Genomic DNA, 20400 nt, shown 5'->3' with positions numbered 1-20400 from the left:
CTTTTGGAAGTCGTTGTGGAGTGACTCTGGACAAGTAGAAGACTAATATACCGTAAAGTTTTAACCCATTGACTCCTGGGGGTTCCCCATTGACGAGTAAAATCGTCTGGCGTTAGACAGAGTAAAATACTCTGGCGTTAGACAGAGTAAAATACTAAGTAAATTGGCCGGTTTAAAGGTGAATGGGTTAATGAATAATTCCAACTCAGTTTTCAAAAGGAGTCTAATTTTAAAGTACACTGTATTTTTAAAATCTGCTTCGTTTACTTTAGCTCAGGCTCCCAGAATAAAAGAAGAAAACATGAATCACCCATATCAGTTAAAACATTAATATATTTTTGCAATTAAAAGTACACTTAAGTCCTCCTGAAAAAACTCCACCCATTTACGTTAACCTTATAGTGTCATCAAAACGAAAGAAAAGAAACCCAAAAAAATCATACACCGATGGATTTGGATTGCAAAGTAGTGAATTTTTTACTTTGCCACCAAATGAAGAATACATAAATTAACCAGTTTTCGCTGGATAAATTTCTCAATCAATTTTATAAATAACTTGATACATTTGTTGAGAATAATTTGTACAACATCTCTAGCGTAAGAATATCAATAATTGAAACTTTAACAAGTCTAACACAAGTACAGCAAACACTGTTGGAAAATGTGTTCAACAAATTTTGATAAATTTTGATCGTCTTTTCTGTGTATTTTCGTATTGCACAGATTTTCTTTTCCACTCATCACAACATCCGTCTTGTTAGACCATTGTCTTATCAGAACAGTTTTCAATGGCCCTGAGGGTTTACCTAAGAAATGTCACGCCACATTATCACTAGGCAACATTCCGCCACTCTCTCGTACCCGGGACCCGTTTCTCGAAAGTTTCCGAAACTTTTCAGGCCTTCTCACAATTCTCATTGTATCGTGAAAACGGAGAAGTTTCAAGTACATACATACATCCATACATACATACATACATACATACATAATAGACCGCTCCCCATAGGGGCTTTTCAGGGCCAATGAAACACAATCAACGAAACGACAGAACACAACAACAACTGTTAAGAATCCCAACTGGCCGGAGGCAAACCAGTTGGCTATTTACAAGTGCAGCAGCTGGGAAGTTGAACCAGGGACTACCAGGAACAAATTCAACGAGTGGTCAGAGCGGGTCTTGAACCCGGGATCTCCGGATCTCAAGGCAAGCGCCCTAACCACTGGGCCACACTGCCTCAAGTCTTCAAACTCTGTAATAATTTTGTTATCTTAACAACATGTTAAAAGACCCGCATGTCAAAACAAGCAGATGGCAATTTGGTAAATGGTATTTCTGGCACGAAAAGTTTTCGGGATGTTCGAGAAACGGACGCCCGGACTTCGTTCCAGGAGGAGTGCGGGCTCCTTTCCTGAAACAGCGTCTGGTAATCGAGCCTATATGATGGCGCACCTGGGGTAAAAGTCACCACCAAAAGAATCTAAATCCGCGCGATTGTTTAAATAACCCCGATTCTTATTAACATACGTCTCTCCACCGGTGGCAAATATGCTTTGCCGCTCTCACTCGAAAAGGAACCCGAAAGTTTCGTTAATTTAAGAAAACTGACAGGTATTCATTTAAACACTGCAATTGTGGATCTATTTCTTGGACATCAACTGGTTTTCAATGACGTCTGTTTTAGACAAAAATTTGCACGGTGAAGCAGTTTGCGATGTCATTGAAACATCAGGCCCATGCTCTCTTTTTAAGGGCACTACGTGTTTCATGGTAATGATGGAAAGATACATCTTAGATAAAATTAAATTCTCAGGTTGGCTGAAAGAACGGCCAAAATATCTTTGCGCGTGTGATTGATTTACAAGCAAGCCCCAGACTATGCTGAACCCAGATCATCTTTTGTAGTACCAATGAAAAAACCCTTGTGAAATGATGAACAACAGTAATAGAAGCCAATCTTTGAATTGAAGAGAAGCTATGTCATCCTGATGGCAGGTGTAATGACGCCTCAACTCACTCCTAATCGCTCTCATCTGCTGTACACATTCCTTCTGTAAATCCTTCAAAGGCTGAAAGATCTTCTCCAAAGCTGCCGCGTCAACAGTTTCCTTAAAACTAGAATCATCATCGTCCTCAACACTACTGGAGTGCTCCGCTTCGGGATCAGGCGTTGACGTTCCAGAGCGGTCCATGGAGTCACGTCGAGAGCCCTTTGCTTGGCCACTGCCTCTGAGTCGACCCGAAGAAGGACGCTTTCGTTTTGTTGTGGATTTTTTATTGAGATCTGGTGTTTGAACGCTAAGCAGGCTAGTAGTTCTCACCATGGGCGCCTTCAGACGATATTGGGTCTTGATAATGCCATCACTTTCATACTCCTTCAGATCTGTCATCGGATCCCATGGTCTGACACTGGGAACAAAATTAAATAGAAATATTTAAGTGTTCATAGATTGAGTTACGTATTTATTAAACGTCACTCATATTAAATAGTGCTTTCTTTAACCACAACCAAACTTAAGCGACTGCAATTCTATTCAATTTACATTTTCTTGGATACTTTCCTGTGCCCTATTCCACGCAAGGCACTTTACTCTCACGGTGCCTCTCTCCACCCAGGTGTATAAATGGGTACCAGCAAATCTAATGCTGGGGGTAACCCTGCGATGGACTAGCATCCCATCCAGGGGGGAGTAGAAATACTCCTAGTCGCTTCATGCTACAGAAACCGGAGATAAGCGCCGGCCTGATGGGCCTTCTAGGCTCGTAGCAGACTTTACCTACCTTACCATTCCACGTAAACATTTTCATCCTGAATTATTAATCGCTGGGAAACCTTACCACCTGCCCATGGTTTTCATGTATGCGCCTCCTTCCTCGAAACTGGAAGCTTTTTGAGTCAGCAAGGAAGAAAATGGGAGGCCTAACTAATGCTAACTCTTTCTCTCTTTTCGGATCCAGCACAGCATATTTCTCTCCGTTTTGACTTTTCAGTTTTGTAATGCCGCATTTCGTGTTTTTAATGACGCAACTTAAAGCCCTTCTTACTGTGGTCCAGAAATTACCATCAACAAATATCAGCGGTTGTTTACGGAAAATGCAAGCCAGAATTGCTCTTTATCAAGTTAAAGTATTATTAAGGAGATAATTATCTCGCATCTGGGACAGTGATATGTATAAATAACATTATAATTTTCGCATGCAGTTATTTCAAACATTGCTATTATACCTGTTCCAGGTAACATCCCAGATAAAAATATAAATTAGTGAATGTAAAGGCCAGAAGACACTTAGTATTTCGGATTAAATTCAGACTGCTGTTTTTCAGTTATTCTTATACAATGGGACCAAAATCAAGTATTGAAACTTACTCCCTGTACTTGTAAAACCAGCGATTAATAGCATTAGGAGCAGCTGGATCTCTTTCAAACAGCTTAGGAATCCACTCTTCTCCTTTTTCTCTCCTTTCTCTATGCCCTTTCCGCTGAGCTTCTTCAAGAACGAACTTCTCCTGTGTGGCTTTCTCCTAATTAATTACACATGAAAAAACATTTAAGTTTCGATTTTGATTGGCGAATCGAGTTTTGGTGGGTTAATATCTTACAGAAATCCAATCAAATACAGGCTTGTGATGGCAACATTTGCATACAATGGAGTAGCTTTAACGAAAATTAGTGATGGACGGCACGTGAGGAACGGCTTTCTGGATTGAAAAACGCCGCTATTAAGAAAGAGAAAACACTGCTTGCTCTTAAGCTGTCACTCTGGAAAACACGACGCATGGAGGAAGAAAGTGCCAAGGAACTGAAATCATGCACTCTCACCTGAAGGCTGTGAAACAAATAGTGAATCATACGCTAGAAATCCTGTAATTTTCGCAGATTTATCATGACCACAAATAGCATTCACCCCACAGGCTAGCTGGGTATAGGCACTCACTTGTGGGTATACTTTCGTCATATTCTTTGAGGATCAATTTGTTATTTCACTTTGAGTACAATGAGACATGCATCAACAGGTTAAGTTTGCATTAAAATTTGTTGATAGTTGTCAACTTCAAGTCTGTAAGTCTAAAATTTGAAAAAAAAAGGGCCCTTTGACATATTCCTTGACTTCTGAGATTGATACAAGAGGTCTACGTTCCTAAATTACCATTCTGTTGGTTCAGATTAAAGTCTTTATGAAACCCCTCCCCTCTCCTTTTAGTGCTGCTTGTTGCTCACAATCATTGTGCCCATATTTTGCTAACATGTTGAGGATGTTTAGACAGAGAGGAGTTTTAACTCAGATATTCAGTAAATAACTGCAATCCTGTAGAAAACTGGTTGGGGAAATGAAGCAAATGGTCCTCAACTACCAATCACATGCCCTTGGTGTTCACTAAATCAACTGAACTCTTTCGTTGGCCACCCTCCCCCCCCCCAATCCTCCAAAATTTCCATTTAAAAATAAAGGGAATGCTATTAAAACATATCCGAGCCATTTTGTCAAAATTGGTCAGGGGAAGCGGGGTTCTTTGCATGTGATCACACCAGAATGCCTAAAAATTCTTATTTTTTTCTCTCAGCAGTTCAGTTGTCGAAGATTGTGTTTCCCGATTCCTACCTGGTCATTCAACTTGATGGCATCACTGACATGTGTCCACAATCTAAATGTAGAGATGAGTTATGTGAAACATGTTATTGAATCACTGAGATTACGATAACTATTTGCAATTAACTATGCTGTGAATTTGAACAAATGACCCGAGTGTTTTGTTAAACGAGATTCACACGAAATTCAGACATCACTGCACCTACTTTTCAGATTCAAATTCTCCCTGGCTTGTGTAATCAACCAAGTGCCGTGGAAGTCTTTTTTTTCTGATCTCCGGAGTTGGATCCCAGAACAGTTCAGGTAGTGGTTCTACTTCCTGTAACAAATATACAGAGCGCACAGATTGTTGAAAGGATGACTGTCTTTGACTACGAGAACACACCATAAAAAGAGATTAAATTCCCTGTTTATTACAAAATTTAATTTAATAAAAACAGCACTTCTTAATAACACAAGTTCAACATCAGTAAATGAGGTTTCCTGTTCCATTACGCAAAAGTACAGTTATATACCTTGCCAAGGACGTATACAATATTATAGTTTTTTGTGCTCCTGTGATTACAAAAAATCACCTCCTTTTTTCCTTCAGATTTTGAAAGTGTGTTTGCTTAACACCTTACTGTCAAAATTCTTAGCTTTGATTTTTATCTAAACGCCGTTTACTTTGAGTGTGTGTGTTTTGAACTTCACGGTCCGGCATTATCCACGTTCAAAACTGACCGATTGGACCTCAGAGGGTTGGATCCAGGGAACAGTGACGTCATTTACTCACTTGCTTAAAATTTCAGCGTGTGAATGCAGCTTACTATATATGCAAAACGCGAGTTTAAATGTCTGAAAGCCCAAAACTCCCGCCTGCATATTAATTCTGCGGCGCACGCACGCATTGCATTCTTAAACTAGTGAGCCTTTGACGTCACTTCCTCCAGAGGTATTTTTGCACGGTTTAAAACCATGCGGAGAAAGCAGAACTGAGCAAGTGCTCTTGGTACCCAAAATGAAAATTGGGGGTAACCAAGCATTTTTCAGAGATAATTAAGTTTGAATTTGGAAAAGAACGCCACACATTGCTTTGTATTTTACAGCTTTTTACAAATATTGTTGATTAATTATCTTCGAAAAATGCGTGGTTACCCCCAATTTTCTTTTTGGATTTCAATAACACTTGTTAACATCTGATTTTCCCGCATAGTTAGTAAACCGCGCAAAAATACCTTTGAATTAGTAGGCACCGTCGTTAAGTAACTCACCCCTGCTTGCACTGGAGCTTTCAAGTCTACAATGATCACCTCACCATCCTAAAAAAATGGAAGCAATCACTTTCAGGACAAACCAACCGAAATATTAAAAAATGATGAGAACGCAAAAAGGTTTTAATTGTCAATGAAATAACCATGTTTTGACTCACCCATTTGCCTTCTATTCTGCACAGTGTTTCTTTGCCCATTTTGATCTTGCCAGCAACAAAGTTAGACTCTCCACTCTTCTTCCAGAAGGGCTGCAAAGAAAATCATTTCATAATTAATCTATAATGAGTTCTTACAATGATATAAGTTTAACAAGCAAGAAAAATATCTGAAAGGTTGTGTATGTACTATGAGTCAAAACAATACTTTCCGACATCTTTACCTTAAGTTTAAATTCAATCTCAGCCTTGTATCCAGTCTTTTCGCAGTTTATGGTGACAACTCCACCCAACTCCATTGTCAGTGTGCCAATCAAAATGCCTACAGATACATTTGTATAAAAAAATTAACAATTAAATGCAAGATATGTAATCTGATTCCACTGTGTTAAGCTAGCATTCTTCATTGACGACCTGCTAACTGCTACATGTACATGTAAAGGCGGCGAAATACGACATACAAAAACCCTCAAATTGGCGCGCAAAAAATTGTTTCGTTGCAAGTTTGGGTCGATGTCTCCCGATTTTCACCTTGCATGATCAACTTGTTGCACAACAAAAGCATTTGTTGCGGGTTAAAGAAAGTTGTTGCGAAAAGTTGAGCGCGGGTCTACTCTGAGCAACAAATTTTGGCTTTGTTGGTCGTTTTTCATCAAGCTCACAACTTGTCGCGCAACAAATGTGCTCGTGTACTAGCAAATCAACCAATCAGCGCGCTGCATTTCTTCAAACCGCAACAAATGTTTTTGTTGCGGGTCAAGTTGATCACGCAAGGTGAAAAACGCGAAACATCGATCAAAACTTGCAAGGAAACAATGTTGCGCGACAAGTTGAGGGTTTTTGTATCTCGTATTTCTCCGCCTTAAGTGAGTGATAATTCCTGTGCCACCATCAGCAACATTTAAAACTATATACAATTTTCAATTACTAATTACTTTTATGTGGATAAAGTGCTTAACAGAAGGCTTCCTGTGGATTGACAAGGGTCTGCAGTGACCACATGTCCTAATAAGATACTTTCTTCAATATCTTACAACAATACACACCAAGTTCTCAATAATTCACAGCCAATGTGAAGTGCAAGGTTTTAGCCTTCAAAATTATCTAGGATACAAATTAAATTATCATCATCTAAAATCACCTTTGCAGTGAGCGTAGGGAAGGGACATCACATACTCCTCACCAAACCTAAGCAATGTCATTGTCCCATTTCCATCCAAAATCGCAGAGGAAGAGTTTCCTGTAAAATTGCATTGAAAAAAAGTTATCCATTGAAAGAACTAAACAAAAAATTGTCAATTTCGGTCTTACGCTGTACAGTGGAGATTTTTCATCACCCCGGTAATTTTAAACTTTAGCTCCTTTGCAATAGACCACTCATGAGCTTGAAAAGCAGTTTTCTAGAGGCAGCTGAGCCACTTACATGTACATGATTGGAAAATGTTTTGGCCGAGAGGCAAATGACCTGTTCACAGAACACTCTTTTCCCAAAGTTTCTTCTTTTGCAAGAAGGCTACAAAGTTTTCCTAATTGACCGTAAACTGCACAACAAGCAGTATAACTTACGTCCCCTAAACAACATTGAAAATTAAATAGTCGTGAATGGTGTCAAGGGGAAGGAGTTCATAAAAAAATAACTTCTTACTGTTTACTTAAGAGATACGAAATCAAAGAAACTGCTACCGGTAATTAAGATTTTCAAACTACCACTCACCATAAAATTTGGACTTGGCCAGGCATGAACAATTGACTACGTAACCCTCCTCTCTGTTGGAGATATAGAATGCTGATACTGGAGGATGATGGGATACCTGCTCGGCTACGAAATGCGTCTTGGTACCATTGGGATGCAGCCAAAAGCAGCGGAATGTCTCACCTAGAATTGGGTTATATGGCTTCTTCAAACCCTACGAATGAAAGAATTAAATCAAATTAATACAAGAGGTACTTATTAGGAATGATAGTTGAAGTGTTATTGAGGCAGGGAGGAGGTTAAAATTTTCTTAAGACGAAAGGTTGGAGCATGAATTACTATAAACTAAATGGACAACTACACAATCACAGGAAGATTGTTCACTTTTTACACTAAATTAACTCCTTAATTATTATCTTGTTGGCTAATGGCAGCATGACAATAAGAAAAAGTAAATGTAATATAGAATTTAATGATTCCTTTCTGTTCACTGACCTTTGGTTTCTTGTAGAATCCTGACAGATACCACCTTACCACTTCTTTCATTCTGCTGTAAGCATTTTCCTCTCTAGCAGCCCTGAAAAAGACATGAAATACAATTTTCAAACTTTTATAAAAACGTTTTATTTCTGAATTGATTTTTTTAAACAAACATGTAAAAAGCTGCATAAACGATGGCTATTAATAGGACTGGTAGGGGAATCCGCAATGGAATAGTTTCTGTGAAGGTTTATACAACTATACCTGGATAAAATGTCAGAATGGAAGTAGAAATCAGAGAGCTTGTCCAGAAAAGATCTTGGCTCCAGAATAAAGGTTGGTAAAGTAACTCTTGAGAGATCCATGCCTGGCTTAACCTAACGACAAAATGGAGCCAGCAGTAGAGGCATTAGCCATGTTGATCTCCTTTGAAATAAAGGTGACCATGGTGGTGTTGCACAAGGCCAATGAAAGGATTTCTCCCAAAATGAAATCTAAGAATTTCTTTTGTATACGAAAGTTAACATTAGGATCTGATGAAGTGGTTTCATTAAAGTCTTGGTACAGGAAGATGATGTTTCTGTGGAAAAAAAAAATGTCGTGCAGCTATATTTTTTGTATAGGGTCAAACTATATATCATATTAAAGCTAATAGATTGAATTATTTGAATAAAATTTTATTTTTTTGGTATTTAATATTGCCTTTTAGTTTTGAGGCCTCAAACTCAGACTGACCGAGTCTGCTGCTTTATTGCAAAAACAACCGGACTTCGTTGCATCTTAGTCACAGATGAATGCACTCCAATACTGTGTGAGGAATTTTTGATATGTTAGGAATTAAAGGAAATATCATGCACTAAAGTGGAAACTCTAATCTGATACTTAATTTGGGCAGAAAAAGTGCCAAAAAATCAGTCTCCGAAGACAAAAGAAAAATTCCTCATATGGTATTTGGGGTAGTACAATCATGTATTAGAACTGAAAATTTGGAAGAGATATCTTAAAACCTTTCAGGGTGGGAAGTTGTAATTTTGGCATCAAAATAAACCCTTAGGAAATCGAGCTTGAAGATTTAGCATGCAGTTCACGGTCTGCTGAATAACTGCACCCCCCTACTTGAAAGGCAAGTATGCTGAGCCAATCAGCATTTGGGCACATTCTTAGGTAGCAGACTGTGCGTGAACGCCGCCAATTGACACCTGATCCTTTCAAGTGTGATTGACATGATGCGTCAATCATTTTACATGCATGGATTATGGCCGGTAATAAAGAAAGGTGATTCTAGCTTTTTTTTTTTCGGGGAAATACATTTTACAGGCTACTGATTCAAGATTTGCAAAAACAAGAATTTGAGCGAGATCTTAAGTAACAAAAGCATCTCCTATTTCACTTGGAGAAGCCAGCTACTTTTGTCCTTAAATGCTGTAATTGAAGTAATTAAAGACAGATACTTTCACACCTAAGATTAAAATTCATTTTGACAATGACAACAGTCTGTTACTCTACTCAACTGGTTGCCAACTTCAGATCTTATTCAAACCCCTGAAGATGAGAGTGAAAATTTTAGAAAGACGCATGTTAGGTCTGGTGCCTTAGGCATGTTGGGATGATTTCTTAATCAACTCTGTTAATCAAATCAATCTCCGTCATTCTTTTTGCTGATCACCATCTTCAATAATACTTGAATGAATGCGAACAATAGCACAGCATGAAGCGACATCATTTTACAGTGCATCTTGGTGTTTAAGGCACACTTCTACTCCGAACCAAACTGAAATTGTACAAATGCCAAAGAGAACTGCAATAAGGCTGTGACTGCATGCCCACCTTAAGCATTATCTGGTCAAGGTTAGGAAGGTACATGTACGGAAGAGAATACATATGTATGAAGAACAAGTACAAAAGGGTGCATGATGAGGATGAACATTAATTCTGTAGAGCACACTTACCTGTTTCAGCAGAGCCCAGAGGATACTCTTATTTTCATCTTCAATCTCTTCCAATGCCTCACCAGCCTTACATATAAACAAAAAAACCTTACACTGTTAATAAATGTACATAAAAGTCCCCAACTAACCCTAAGCTTGAAGAGAATGAGTCAGCTTCACTGAGACTGTACTATTTTATTATGACTACCTCCCAGTTGGCATGATAGTTCAATAGCTACAAGCAGTTGCAAAAAGGTTGAGACAGTGAATCAAAAATTCACCTCTTCTTCCTAAAATCTCTTTTCCAGTTCAAGAGAAACATCACAACACCCCTCCTTCCCCTCCCCCCTTTTTTAATGTTGATACCCTTTGGTTTGAATGCCAAGTGGCAATGAAGGAAACAACTTTGTTTGGAGGAAGGGGGGTTGGGTATGCACTGACTTGAATGACATGCATTGTATGGTTGTTAACAGTGAGTGTCTTAACTCTTTTTGCAATTGCTTGTAAAGCACTGCCCAGGTATTGCAGAGAACATGGCTTCACGTCCCCTTCACCCTTCAAGTCTTTCCTTTCACTACTTCTTAAGGACGGTGCCTACTAATTCAAAGGTATTTTTGTGTGGTTTACTGAATATGCGGGAAAAGCAGATCTTAACAAGTGTTACATGTATTAAAATCCAATAAGAAAATTGGGGTTAACCAAGCATTTTTCGAAGATAATTAATCAACAATATTTGTAAAAAGCTTTAAAATGCAAAGCAATGTATGGCGTTCTTTTTCAAATTGAAGCTTAATCATCTCTGAAAAATGCATGGTTATCCCTAATTTTCTTTTTGGATACAAAGATAACTTGTTAAGTTCTGTTTTCTCTGCATAGTTTTGAATCACGCCAAAATATTCCTTTATTAATTGGCACCGCTGATAGGAAATCCCAGTATCTCGAGACGCGCAGAACTTACACGCAATAACAAAAGTAGGCACCGTCCTTAATTTTAAAACCCAATGACTCCAGAACTACAACACCCCCCTCCCCTTCCCCATTAAACAAGTAACATTGTCTTGCTCCAAGGAGTCAATGGGTTAAAGGGGACATCGTTTTGGGGAGGAAATATGACTGTAACTGTGATTCACGATAAAACAATCTTCATAATCACAAATTCTTAGTAAACTCCCCGCCCCCCCCCCACCCTGTAACCTGTGTCATATCCAAAAAGCGTGAATGGAACAGTTTTTGTTCTATTACATACAATGAAACCGGTTGTTCATTTGCACGCCACTTTGCAATTTTGTGACACAATGTTGGTGTTTTGATTAGCACTTTGCTCCAAGGAAGTTGCAAGTTCAAATTTCAACTTGCTGCCCAGTGTTTACCTTCCCAGAGTCACGTATTTGTAGCCATTCAAAACAACCTTGAACTCTATTTTTTACAAAAAATTATATATAAATTTACGGCATAATAGCTCTACATTGGGTAGGATTCGCGAGGCTGTGACAAAAATAATTTTTAAATTAAAATATCCACAAAAGTATCGCTGGCATGATTGTTTGCAAACCTGGAATTACCGCGCAAGTTCTGTGAAATCAATTGAAAACTGTTAAATGTTGTCTCAAAATATGCCTTCATTGACCTAAAAAAAATTACAATAATTTAATTCAGGAATTACTTGGGGGTTGAAATATCTATTCAACAACACAATTTCTTAGCATTCAGCGCAACTGGTTTCCGTTCGCCAATACTGGATTCCCCAAGTAAACTTCCTTTGAAGAAATTAATCATTTCCAAAACAATTTGAGAGGCCTTCCAAAATGTTAAAGTTATCAATTCCAAAACGAGTATGGACAAGGTTCACAAGGTACATGTAATTTCAGTTCGAGGCATACCATTGGACTTTAACTGTGCGTAAGTTGCGAAATTTGCACCTTCAACTTTCTCGCAGCAAAGTGCCAATCAAAAATGCAACATTGCATGACAATATTGCAAAGTGGTGCACAAACGAACAACCAGTTTCACTCTAAAATAATTTAATTTCCATTAAATTCTGAATGCTTGGACACTTGCACAAATTTTTCAGCTTGGCAACACTTCACCCAGTCAGTTTCCATATTAGGGCATATATGGTATATTCATGAGCAGATAACCAAGATGGAGTAAACTGATTGGAAAGCTAGAAATGCAATATCTGTTTTTTGAGGTTGAACTTATGAAAATTATGGGACATTATTTCTTACAGAGTTGATAAAGGTTACATTGTAATCAAAATTGTTCATTGAGTTACCTGTCCTAAGTACTCTTCACCCTTTTCTTTCACATAATTTGTTTCAACAATTGGCCCCTCGTCAGCTTCATCTTCGGGCTCTGTAAAGAAACATAACAAATTGATCTAACGTACATTTACATCTAAGTCACTCACGTGACCAGCAGCCATATTGGATTACTGAAACAAAAGAAATTATTTGCATAATAATAGAGATCAATTCCCGGGGGATTAGTTTGGTACACCATCATGGCTGCCATTTCTTTGTTTTGGAAGGCCAACATGGCCGCCGTGACGTCATGTGAAAACGCTCTATAGTGGGATTCAAATAATAATTGAACATTATTAAATTATACCGAATGCCAAAAGATTTGCACAGCCACCAACACTAGTACTGTATGCCTTTACAGCACTCACCTTTTCCCAACGGACCAACTGTGTCATCCAATTCATTTTCAGAATCTGATTTTTCCTGAAGACAACAAAACTATTCATGGATTCATATTTCAAAATTTAATTCGGTCTTTGACAACTATAACCTTTCCTTGCTTGCTATTGTAGTCAAAGACTAGCATTGAGCAAGGCCTAAATTAGATAATAATATTTTATTAAGCCTTTTCTGGTATTAGGGGTAGAGTTCACTGGACTCTTGTTTAACAAAGGGTTCACAACGAGTATTATAAACCTGTGAGCCAGCGAGCCATGCGAGTCATGCGAGCCATGACTGCGAGTCATGCGAGCCAAGGCTGCGAGTCATGCGAGCCAAGGCTGCGAGTCATGCGAGCCATGACTGCGAGTCATGCGAGCCAAGGCTGCGAGTCATGCGAGCCAAGGCTGCGAGTCATGCGAGCCATGACTGCGAGTCATGCGAGCCAAGGCTGCGAGCCATGCGAGCCATGACTGCGAGTCGTGCGAGCCAAGGCCGGCGAGTCATGCGAGGCAACATGGCGAGCCATGCGAGTCACACAGTTATTGAAAGCTAACTGTTTTAAAATGGGTGCTTAAACTTAATAACTGTTTATTAGCGCCATTTGAAATGCGAAATTCGCATGGCTCACATGGCTTGCTGGCTCGCAGATTTAGCAGACCCGTTCATGACCAATAAGAAACTTGAAATAAATTAACAAAATGAGATACCGTGTTGGAAAAAATTGGAGAAAGGAAAACTTAATTATAATAGTAGAGAACTGACCATTGCATCATTGCTGTCTTCGTCCTGATCTGTCCAAAAAATAAAATTAATAGAGATGATAAAAAGTTTTGTCTAGTCTGATCTATTTGACAATATTAATTCTGCAGTGTACTATGGTAAAATGACTGAAGTCAAAACTAATTACTGTAAGCTTTGCACCACTCTACTCCATGACAAAGTTGACACAATCACCAGCACATGGAAACAGTTTACCGTAAGTTATCGCAACCATTAAATTTTTATAATTTTTCATGCCATTCATTTAACTCAGCAACTCTATACAACTTTGTGTACCAGGAATTATTCCTTGCTCTTCATCTCGGTCTTCCTTATCATCTTTTCCATAGAGTTCACTGAGCCTATCATTTGGCAGAGCAAAATTATTATTAAAAAGTGTTAATAGTTATTCTTAAATTATTTTGTCTTCAAATTCTGGTGCATGCATGTAATGATTATAACCAACCATTTAAAAGTTTGTCTATCACCAACTTTACAGAACCTTTGCCAAGTATAGTGATTGCAAAAACAAAAAAAATGAATGATGAATTCTACGTAGACCTGTGCTGTCATCCGAATAATTTCTGAACCACCAATACACTTAGCAAAGATAACGTCTTGACAATTCACATCAATACCTAATAGTAATGGTTCTAGCTGCTTTGACGCAGCTGTTAAAAGGATTTATCACTGGAGTCCCCATGCCTTTTTTTCTAACATATTGCCAGTGGGAGAGAATGCAAAGTCCAAACAGACATTTACATCCACAACAATCAAAGTGGGGACTTCCAGCTCTAAATAACAACGAAATAATAATTATAGGGTGCATCTGCAATGTCCATGTACAGTACAGGTCAAAACTGAGGGATGAAATTGAAATAATATGAATCAATCTTCTCATGATTCAGACAATGTAACTTTGGAACCTTTGTCTTTATTAACAGTTTTTTAGTCTGATGATATAAAAAAACTTTGGGAAAAAGATCAGAACATCTAATTCATCATTTGCAGAACAAAAATCTGCAAGTGAGACACAAACACTATTTTTTCGTTGACACTTACATTCCTTTGTTTTCTTTCTGAATGCTATAACCCTGGTTTTGAGCCACTTCCAATGCATCCAGCCAACACTTGCCTATGTAGAAAAAAAATGCGATTGAACAGTTAAGGGCCCTGGATTGACAGACCCTTTGACTGCACACATGTACAGAGGTTTCCCATGGCTTTAGCCTCATTGGCATCAATCTGAGGCAAAATTTAACTGCATCAATTAGCACTTTGAAAATACTGTAAACGCTCTAATAAGCCCCCCCCCCCCCCCCCACCCACCCATATCCTCAAGTTCATAATAAGCTCCCCTCTCCAGTAAAGCCCCCTCTGTCCCATCAACTTTTGTGTATTAAACACATGCGGCAAAAACATGGTTTGTGAAAGCTTTGTTTGAACAATGTCAGTCTTACACATTTTCCTAGCGATCTCATTGTAATGCTAAGTAAAACGTAGGATTGATTCAGTTTTCAATGGCCAAAGACAAGACTACTACGCAATATACTACTACATCTACAAAGCAATATACTACATATACAAACCAAAACCTACTGGCAAAAATGACTGCCTAGTCAGTCCTTTTTTGTCTTGGACAGCTACAGTACTGTATCTACTAACTGGACTGTAGATGAGCATATATGATAGTAATTTTTCCTAATTTTTCACTTCGTACTCTTTACACACAGCCAGTTTCTATGAACCCTTTTTTTGTCCCTGACCAAGGACACACTGTCAATGATTATTCCTCTTTTAAACCCTTTGACATCCGAACCGGCCGAAACCGGCCAGACTTGTCTAATGCCAGACGATTTTACTCGTCAATGGGGAACCCCTGGGAGTCAATGGGTTAATAATAATAAGAATAATTATAATAATAATTATAATTATTATAATTATTATAATTATTATTATTATTATTATTATTCATCAAGAGAAAAAACTATGCTGCCTTGGTAGTGCTTTTAGCCTTGAACCATGCATAATATCTATAACTGGTTGCTATTTCATGTACAGGTACTACAGGTACATGTACTAAGAAATTGAATTTATAGATGAATATATATTTTTTCTTCATATCCATGGACAGCCAGTGACTACATTTATTTACTTATTTAGACTGTTATAGCCTCTACTTACCATCCGATTCTGAGTCTGCTCGTAAAATAAGATGATCTTTCGGCATGGGTTGGGCAATGGACCCAGCCATCTCCCCTTTTGGACCCTTTGTTGCCCACATGTAGTGCTCCAAAGGATGGTAGATCTTAAAGCAAAATCCTTCTTTCTTGGAGGGTCGTTGGAGTATCTCACAGCCATTTAAGAGTACAGTGCCAACCCACTGACCATGCTGTTGGTCAGGACAAATGAGAATGCAATGTCATGAAAATAATACCATTGAGATTAGTGTTGTCTTTATACATTGCTGTACAGAAAACTTTTAAAAACAACAGGCAGGAGGAAGGGTATAATAAAAATTTTCTTCATGCAAACAAGAGGATGAGTGACATTTTATAAACACCTTTGCACTTTTGTAAATAAGTAGCATTCCTGGTTTCACCACACACCAAAATTTCTGCCAACCTTTCAGTGTCCCACGCACCTAATAATCATTAGGAAAAAAAGGAAACACCACTTAATACATTATTACCCACTGAATACCAACAGTAATTCATACAAATACATTTAATCAAGTGAAGCTACATGTATGAACCATTAGCATAAAAATGTACAGTCTACAAAATAAACTTTCCTTGAGCTGGATAGATCTACATGTATTTTTAAATAAGTTATCATACCTAGACTACATCTAGTCAATTGATGCATGCATGCATGCATATACTGAAGCATTTTTTTCAATTAAGTTTGGGTTTGACCCCATGAATATTATTTCTGTTCTCTTTGGAAAAAGTGACCTCAAAGATCTATCCAAATTAATAAACTCTTTATGTTTGTCACTATGACAAGAATTATTATAATGCTAACTCTTTGACTCCCAAGCCAGCCTGAACTGGCCGTACTTGGTACTTTACTCTGTCTTATGCCAGACAATTTTACTTGTCCATGGGGAACCCCCTGGAGTCAATGGGTTAAAATGACATCTTCATACAAAAAAAATATGTAAAACTGCATGACAAGCAATGTGAGGCACAACCAAAAAAATGACTATGAGGTACAGTACTTGGTACTGAAGCAACCAGGGAAATTTTTATTAACCATCTCAGTCACTCTTTTGATGGAAAGAGAAAATATGTACTTTAATGCCCCCATCTGACCAGATAGCATATCTTGCAAAAATTGAAAAAAAGAAAATTAGTCAGGGTACCTGCCAGCAAGAAAGAGCACTGAGGAAATCATTGTTCAATATGAATTAAACATACAGTCATGTACTCTTCAAAAACAGCAGGCTTCTAGAAATTTTAACCCACTGACTCCTGGGAGCACTTGAGACTTGACAGAATTTACGTTACTCTGTCTAACGCCTGACGATTTCAACTGGGGACATACTAGGGCACCTGCGGATTGAATAAGTTAATGCCATCCCTGAAGTGTAAAGTGCAGAGCCTTACCTTAAGCCAGGATGAAAGAATAATGACAGAAGGGTCCTTCAGTGCACTTGAAAGCTCCTTTATCCGTCGCTTTTGTTCTCGCCTGTAACTCTCTTTCATTGCCTACACATATGCACAAGTCATTGGAAATATTTTAGGGCCTCTTGTGAAAAGTACTCTTTTAAACCTGGATTTTATTTTTCAAAGGTCCAATGCATTTTCAAGGACTTTTCAAGTTTGAGCAAGCAATGGCTTGCAAAGTAATGTAAAAAGCAAAAGAGGAAAAATAATACTGGGAGTGTCCTGGAGCACCTAAGGAGTGAATAAGTTAATTCACTTCAAAATGAATCATCCATAAATCCTGGTTTAAGTACCTTGAATGATTCCTTGGAAGCTTTTCTTGGTAATGAAGGGGACCCTTCCATTGGTTTCTTGTCAATTTGTTGCTGCAAATAAATAAGAGAGAAAATAAAATTTGCAAAACAAGAGCTGTGTTTGCCTTGACTTTGGCACAAAATTATGATTATTTAGGGTTCAAAAGTCAGCGTTTTAAAGTCACTTAATTCTGAGATTACTATTGTTATTTTTTAGGGACTCAATCTGGAGATTAAAGTATTATCTTTCATGCACTTACTCAGCTTATATTCAAGGCATTTTGTTCTGTTGAGATAATGGTGTAATGTAGCTTTGTAAGAATAATAATTGTTATTATTTTGGATCCTTTGTTTCCCTGAATGGTATAAAATTAATATGTACCCGGTAATGCCAATGTTTCTGTTGATGACTATAATGGTACTGTACATGTAGAAGTTATTTTTAGTTTTTGAAAAAGCAAATTAAGATTAACAAACTGCAAGGTTAATTACAAGCACAAGTGTGATGTAACACATTTACCAGCTCTTGACACTAGAGCAAAGACCCCACAAAAGTCAAATAGGAGGGTGAACCAAATTGACTACAATTGCCTGGTAGCGAGTTTAACTTCACCTTAATTAAAATAAAAAAAAAATGCAAAAAAATATCAACTGACCAGCCGCTCTTTGTCTTTTTTGTCCAACTTGACTGGCAAAGATGAATTTCTTGAGCTGGACCCCTCAAATTTAAAACTGAGCTCTGTTTCATCTTGAGCTGAAAATAAGGAACTTAGAGCTACTGTAACATGATCATTATTGACTGTATATTTATTTTCACATAATTAACCGCAGATGGCTATTCTCTACAATACTAATAACAAACTAATAGGCAACTTGCTCATTAAAGCAATTGAAACAAATTGAAAAAGATACATTGAACATATAATTATATATAAAGCTAGGTGATATACACGTACCTTCTAGCCATATTCAAAGTATTTTCCACTCAAACATTTATATTAACTTATAATAATTTTACTTCTTTATTTATTTGGACTGGTTTTGCACAGAGGTGCAAGGTAAAAAACAATGGAGCTTGGGTTCCCTAGGTTTTAACCTTAGGTTAAACCACTGACACCCACTGGCACAGAACTCTGGTTGAGCCATCAGACTTTTGTGCAGGTGATTGTGAGTTCAAAACCCCTGTCGGACCAAGACTCTGGCTGGTCTTAATTTTCAGTAACTGAGTTGAAAATGATGATGCCTTTAATTTAGGGAGCATAGCTAGACCTCCAAATTTCTGAAGACAGAATTTCCGATAATACAAATCGGTTCGCAATGCCAATTAGCATTATCAAAATTGTTATTAGCTGAGCTAAAGTGCGCAAAGCACTTGCGAGAAATTTGGGTTATGACGTCACATACGTCCCGCCATACAGACTGTTGGGGTGGAGGTGGGGAGGCAGGACAGCCTCTGGGGATGGGAGTGTTCTGGCAATTTTCCTTGGCCGGAAATCGCAAGCCAGCTTTGCATTTGGCAACCTGCATTTGGCAACCTGCGTTTTTCTGGCAGGAAATCATATTAGTGATGAGCAACGAGAAATTCAACCGTACAAATCCTTGAGAGAAGCAGAGGAAGGAGAAGAAGAGAAAGTTTCAATGAAAATCAGCGTAAAGCTGAGAGAAATAGAGTGAGAGACAAAACAACAATGGTTAGCTTTCGGGTAATGTTCTCCTTCTTAGTATGTCACATGCACTGCCTCACATATTTTGTAAAACTAGCTAACAAAAGAAGGCCTGAGAACAATCACATTTATAGGCTTTCTGTGAGAAATGGATGTCCAGTTGTGAGCCTCTTTGGTGGACTGTGAAATTGCCATCAAGTAAGTGAATTTACTACACTTTAGGTTTACTTTTTAATTAATAAAGATTTTTGCCGTTGTTCTGAACTGAAGAGAGGAGTAAAGATTGTCAGTCAAATGGAAAATGTTGTGAAAGAGATTACTGTGCATGTAATTTCAGTTTTAGCTGTTGATTAAAATTGTTGGAACCTTATTGTCTACAAGGCTTGCTTGTTTGCTGCTGTCAGCTTAGAGGTATTTGATCTGTTTGACCACTGTAAACTACATACACATGTGTACACGCTATTGACAATTAATTTTGTACTTTATGCAGAAGCATAATTATTTTCATAAACACGATATTGCTTTAGAACTGGGTTAGAAACGGGAGCTTCGCTTTTAGGCTTGGCTAAATCTATGCATTATTTAATGCACGCTGATGTCCAATCTCACCGCAGAGAATAATTATAATTACAATGTACTATGATAAAAACTGCCTCGAGACTGTATGAGATACATGCAGTATATAATCCATTACCAAACCTGTACCCCAGAAACTCTGTGCCCTATTCTTTGTAAACAGAGTTTAATAGGTTCTTTAACACCATGCAGATTTTGTGAACAAAATGCTGTGAAATAAGGCCTTAAGTTCAATTAGTCCGTATACAATAAAACTGGAAGGACTTTAGACCATATGCTGCAGGTTTAATTAAAAAACATCCATATTAAGACTGAGCTTGTTTTAAGACCTTTAAGTTAATTTACATGTATATATCTCTATGACCCATAACAAAAGTCCTTGAAAACCTTTGCTATTTTCAAGTTGGCATTTGTACACACAGTATATGTATCTTAGGCTTGGGCCCAATATATTTATGTATTATGTAAAGCTTTTTTTTTACATTCATGGATACAGTCATTTGATAAAAATTAATTCTAAACAATGTCTGCCCAGTAATCATACACCAAAAGCAATTTCTAGATTCAAAATCTCTTGACTCTAAATTTTAAAAATAGCACAATATTATTGAATGATGAATATATACCACTTTAATAATTCAAATTGAAAAAATCAT

At 37.8% G+C, this 20400-nt stretch overlaps 1 protein-coding gene across 2 annotated transcripts in view; it reads right to left on the bottom strand.

Annotated features, from left to right (window-relative positions):
• Positions 1-315: 315 nt before the first annotated feature.
• The window catches only part of LOC138059442 (oxysterol-binding protein-related protein 8-like), a 32043-nt gene continuing 11958 nt past the window's right edge, over positions 316-20400 (bottom strand). For both annotated transcript variants that reach the window (XM_068905045.1, XM_068905046.1), the window contains 22 exons: positions 18161-18258; positions 17505-17576; positions 17152-17253; positions 16104-16184; positions 15725-15932; positions 14603-14675; positions 13838-13902; positions 13544-13572; positions 12769-12823; positions 12373-12452; positions 10119-10184; positions 8434-8546; positions 8185-8266; positions 7711-7903; positions 7138-7236; positions 6221-6318; positions 6000-6089; positions 5842-5889; positions 4795-4907; positions 4601-4643; positions 3367-3521; positions 316-2407 (listed from right to left, as the gene is read on the bottom strand). In XM_068905045.1, the coding sequence (XP_068761146.1) occupies positions 1891-2407; positions 3367-3521; positions 4601-4643; positions 4795-4907; positions 5842-5889; positions 6000-6089; positions 6221-6318; positions 7138-7236; positions 7711-7903; positions 8185-8266; positions 8434-8546; positions 10119-10184; positions 12373-12452; positions 12769-12823; positions 13544-13572; positions 13838-13902; positions 14603-14675; positions 15725-15932; positions 16104-16184; positions 17152-17253; positions 17505-17576; positions 18161-18258 (2480 nt within the window). In that variant the 3' untranslated portion in view covers positions 316-1890. The remainder of the gene's footprint in view (positions 2408-3366; positions 3522-4600; positions 4644-4794; positions 4908-5841; positions 5890-5999; positions 6090-6220; positions 6319-7137; positions 7237-7710; positions 7904-8184; positions 8267-8433; positions 8547-10118; positions 10185-12372; positions 12453-12768; positions 12824-13543; positions 13573-13837; positions 13903-14602; positions 14676-15724; positions 15933-16103; positions 16185-17151; positions 17254-17504; positions 17577-18160; positions 18259-20400) is intronic.

Source organism: Montipora capricornis, chromosome 8, assembly GCF_036669925.1.
Source record: "Montipora capricornis isolate CH-2021 chromosome 8, ASM3666992v2, whole genome shotgun sequence".
Classification (NCBI taxonomy): domain Eukaryota; kingdom Metazoa; phylum Cnidaria; class Anthozoa; order Scleractinia; family Acroporidae; genus Montipora; species Montipora capricornis.
Note: the sequence above shows the minus strand (reverse complement) of the source record. Positions and strands in the feature narration are given on the sequence as shown.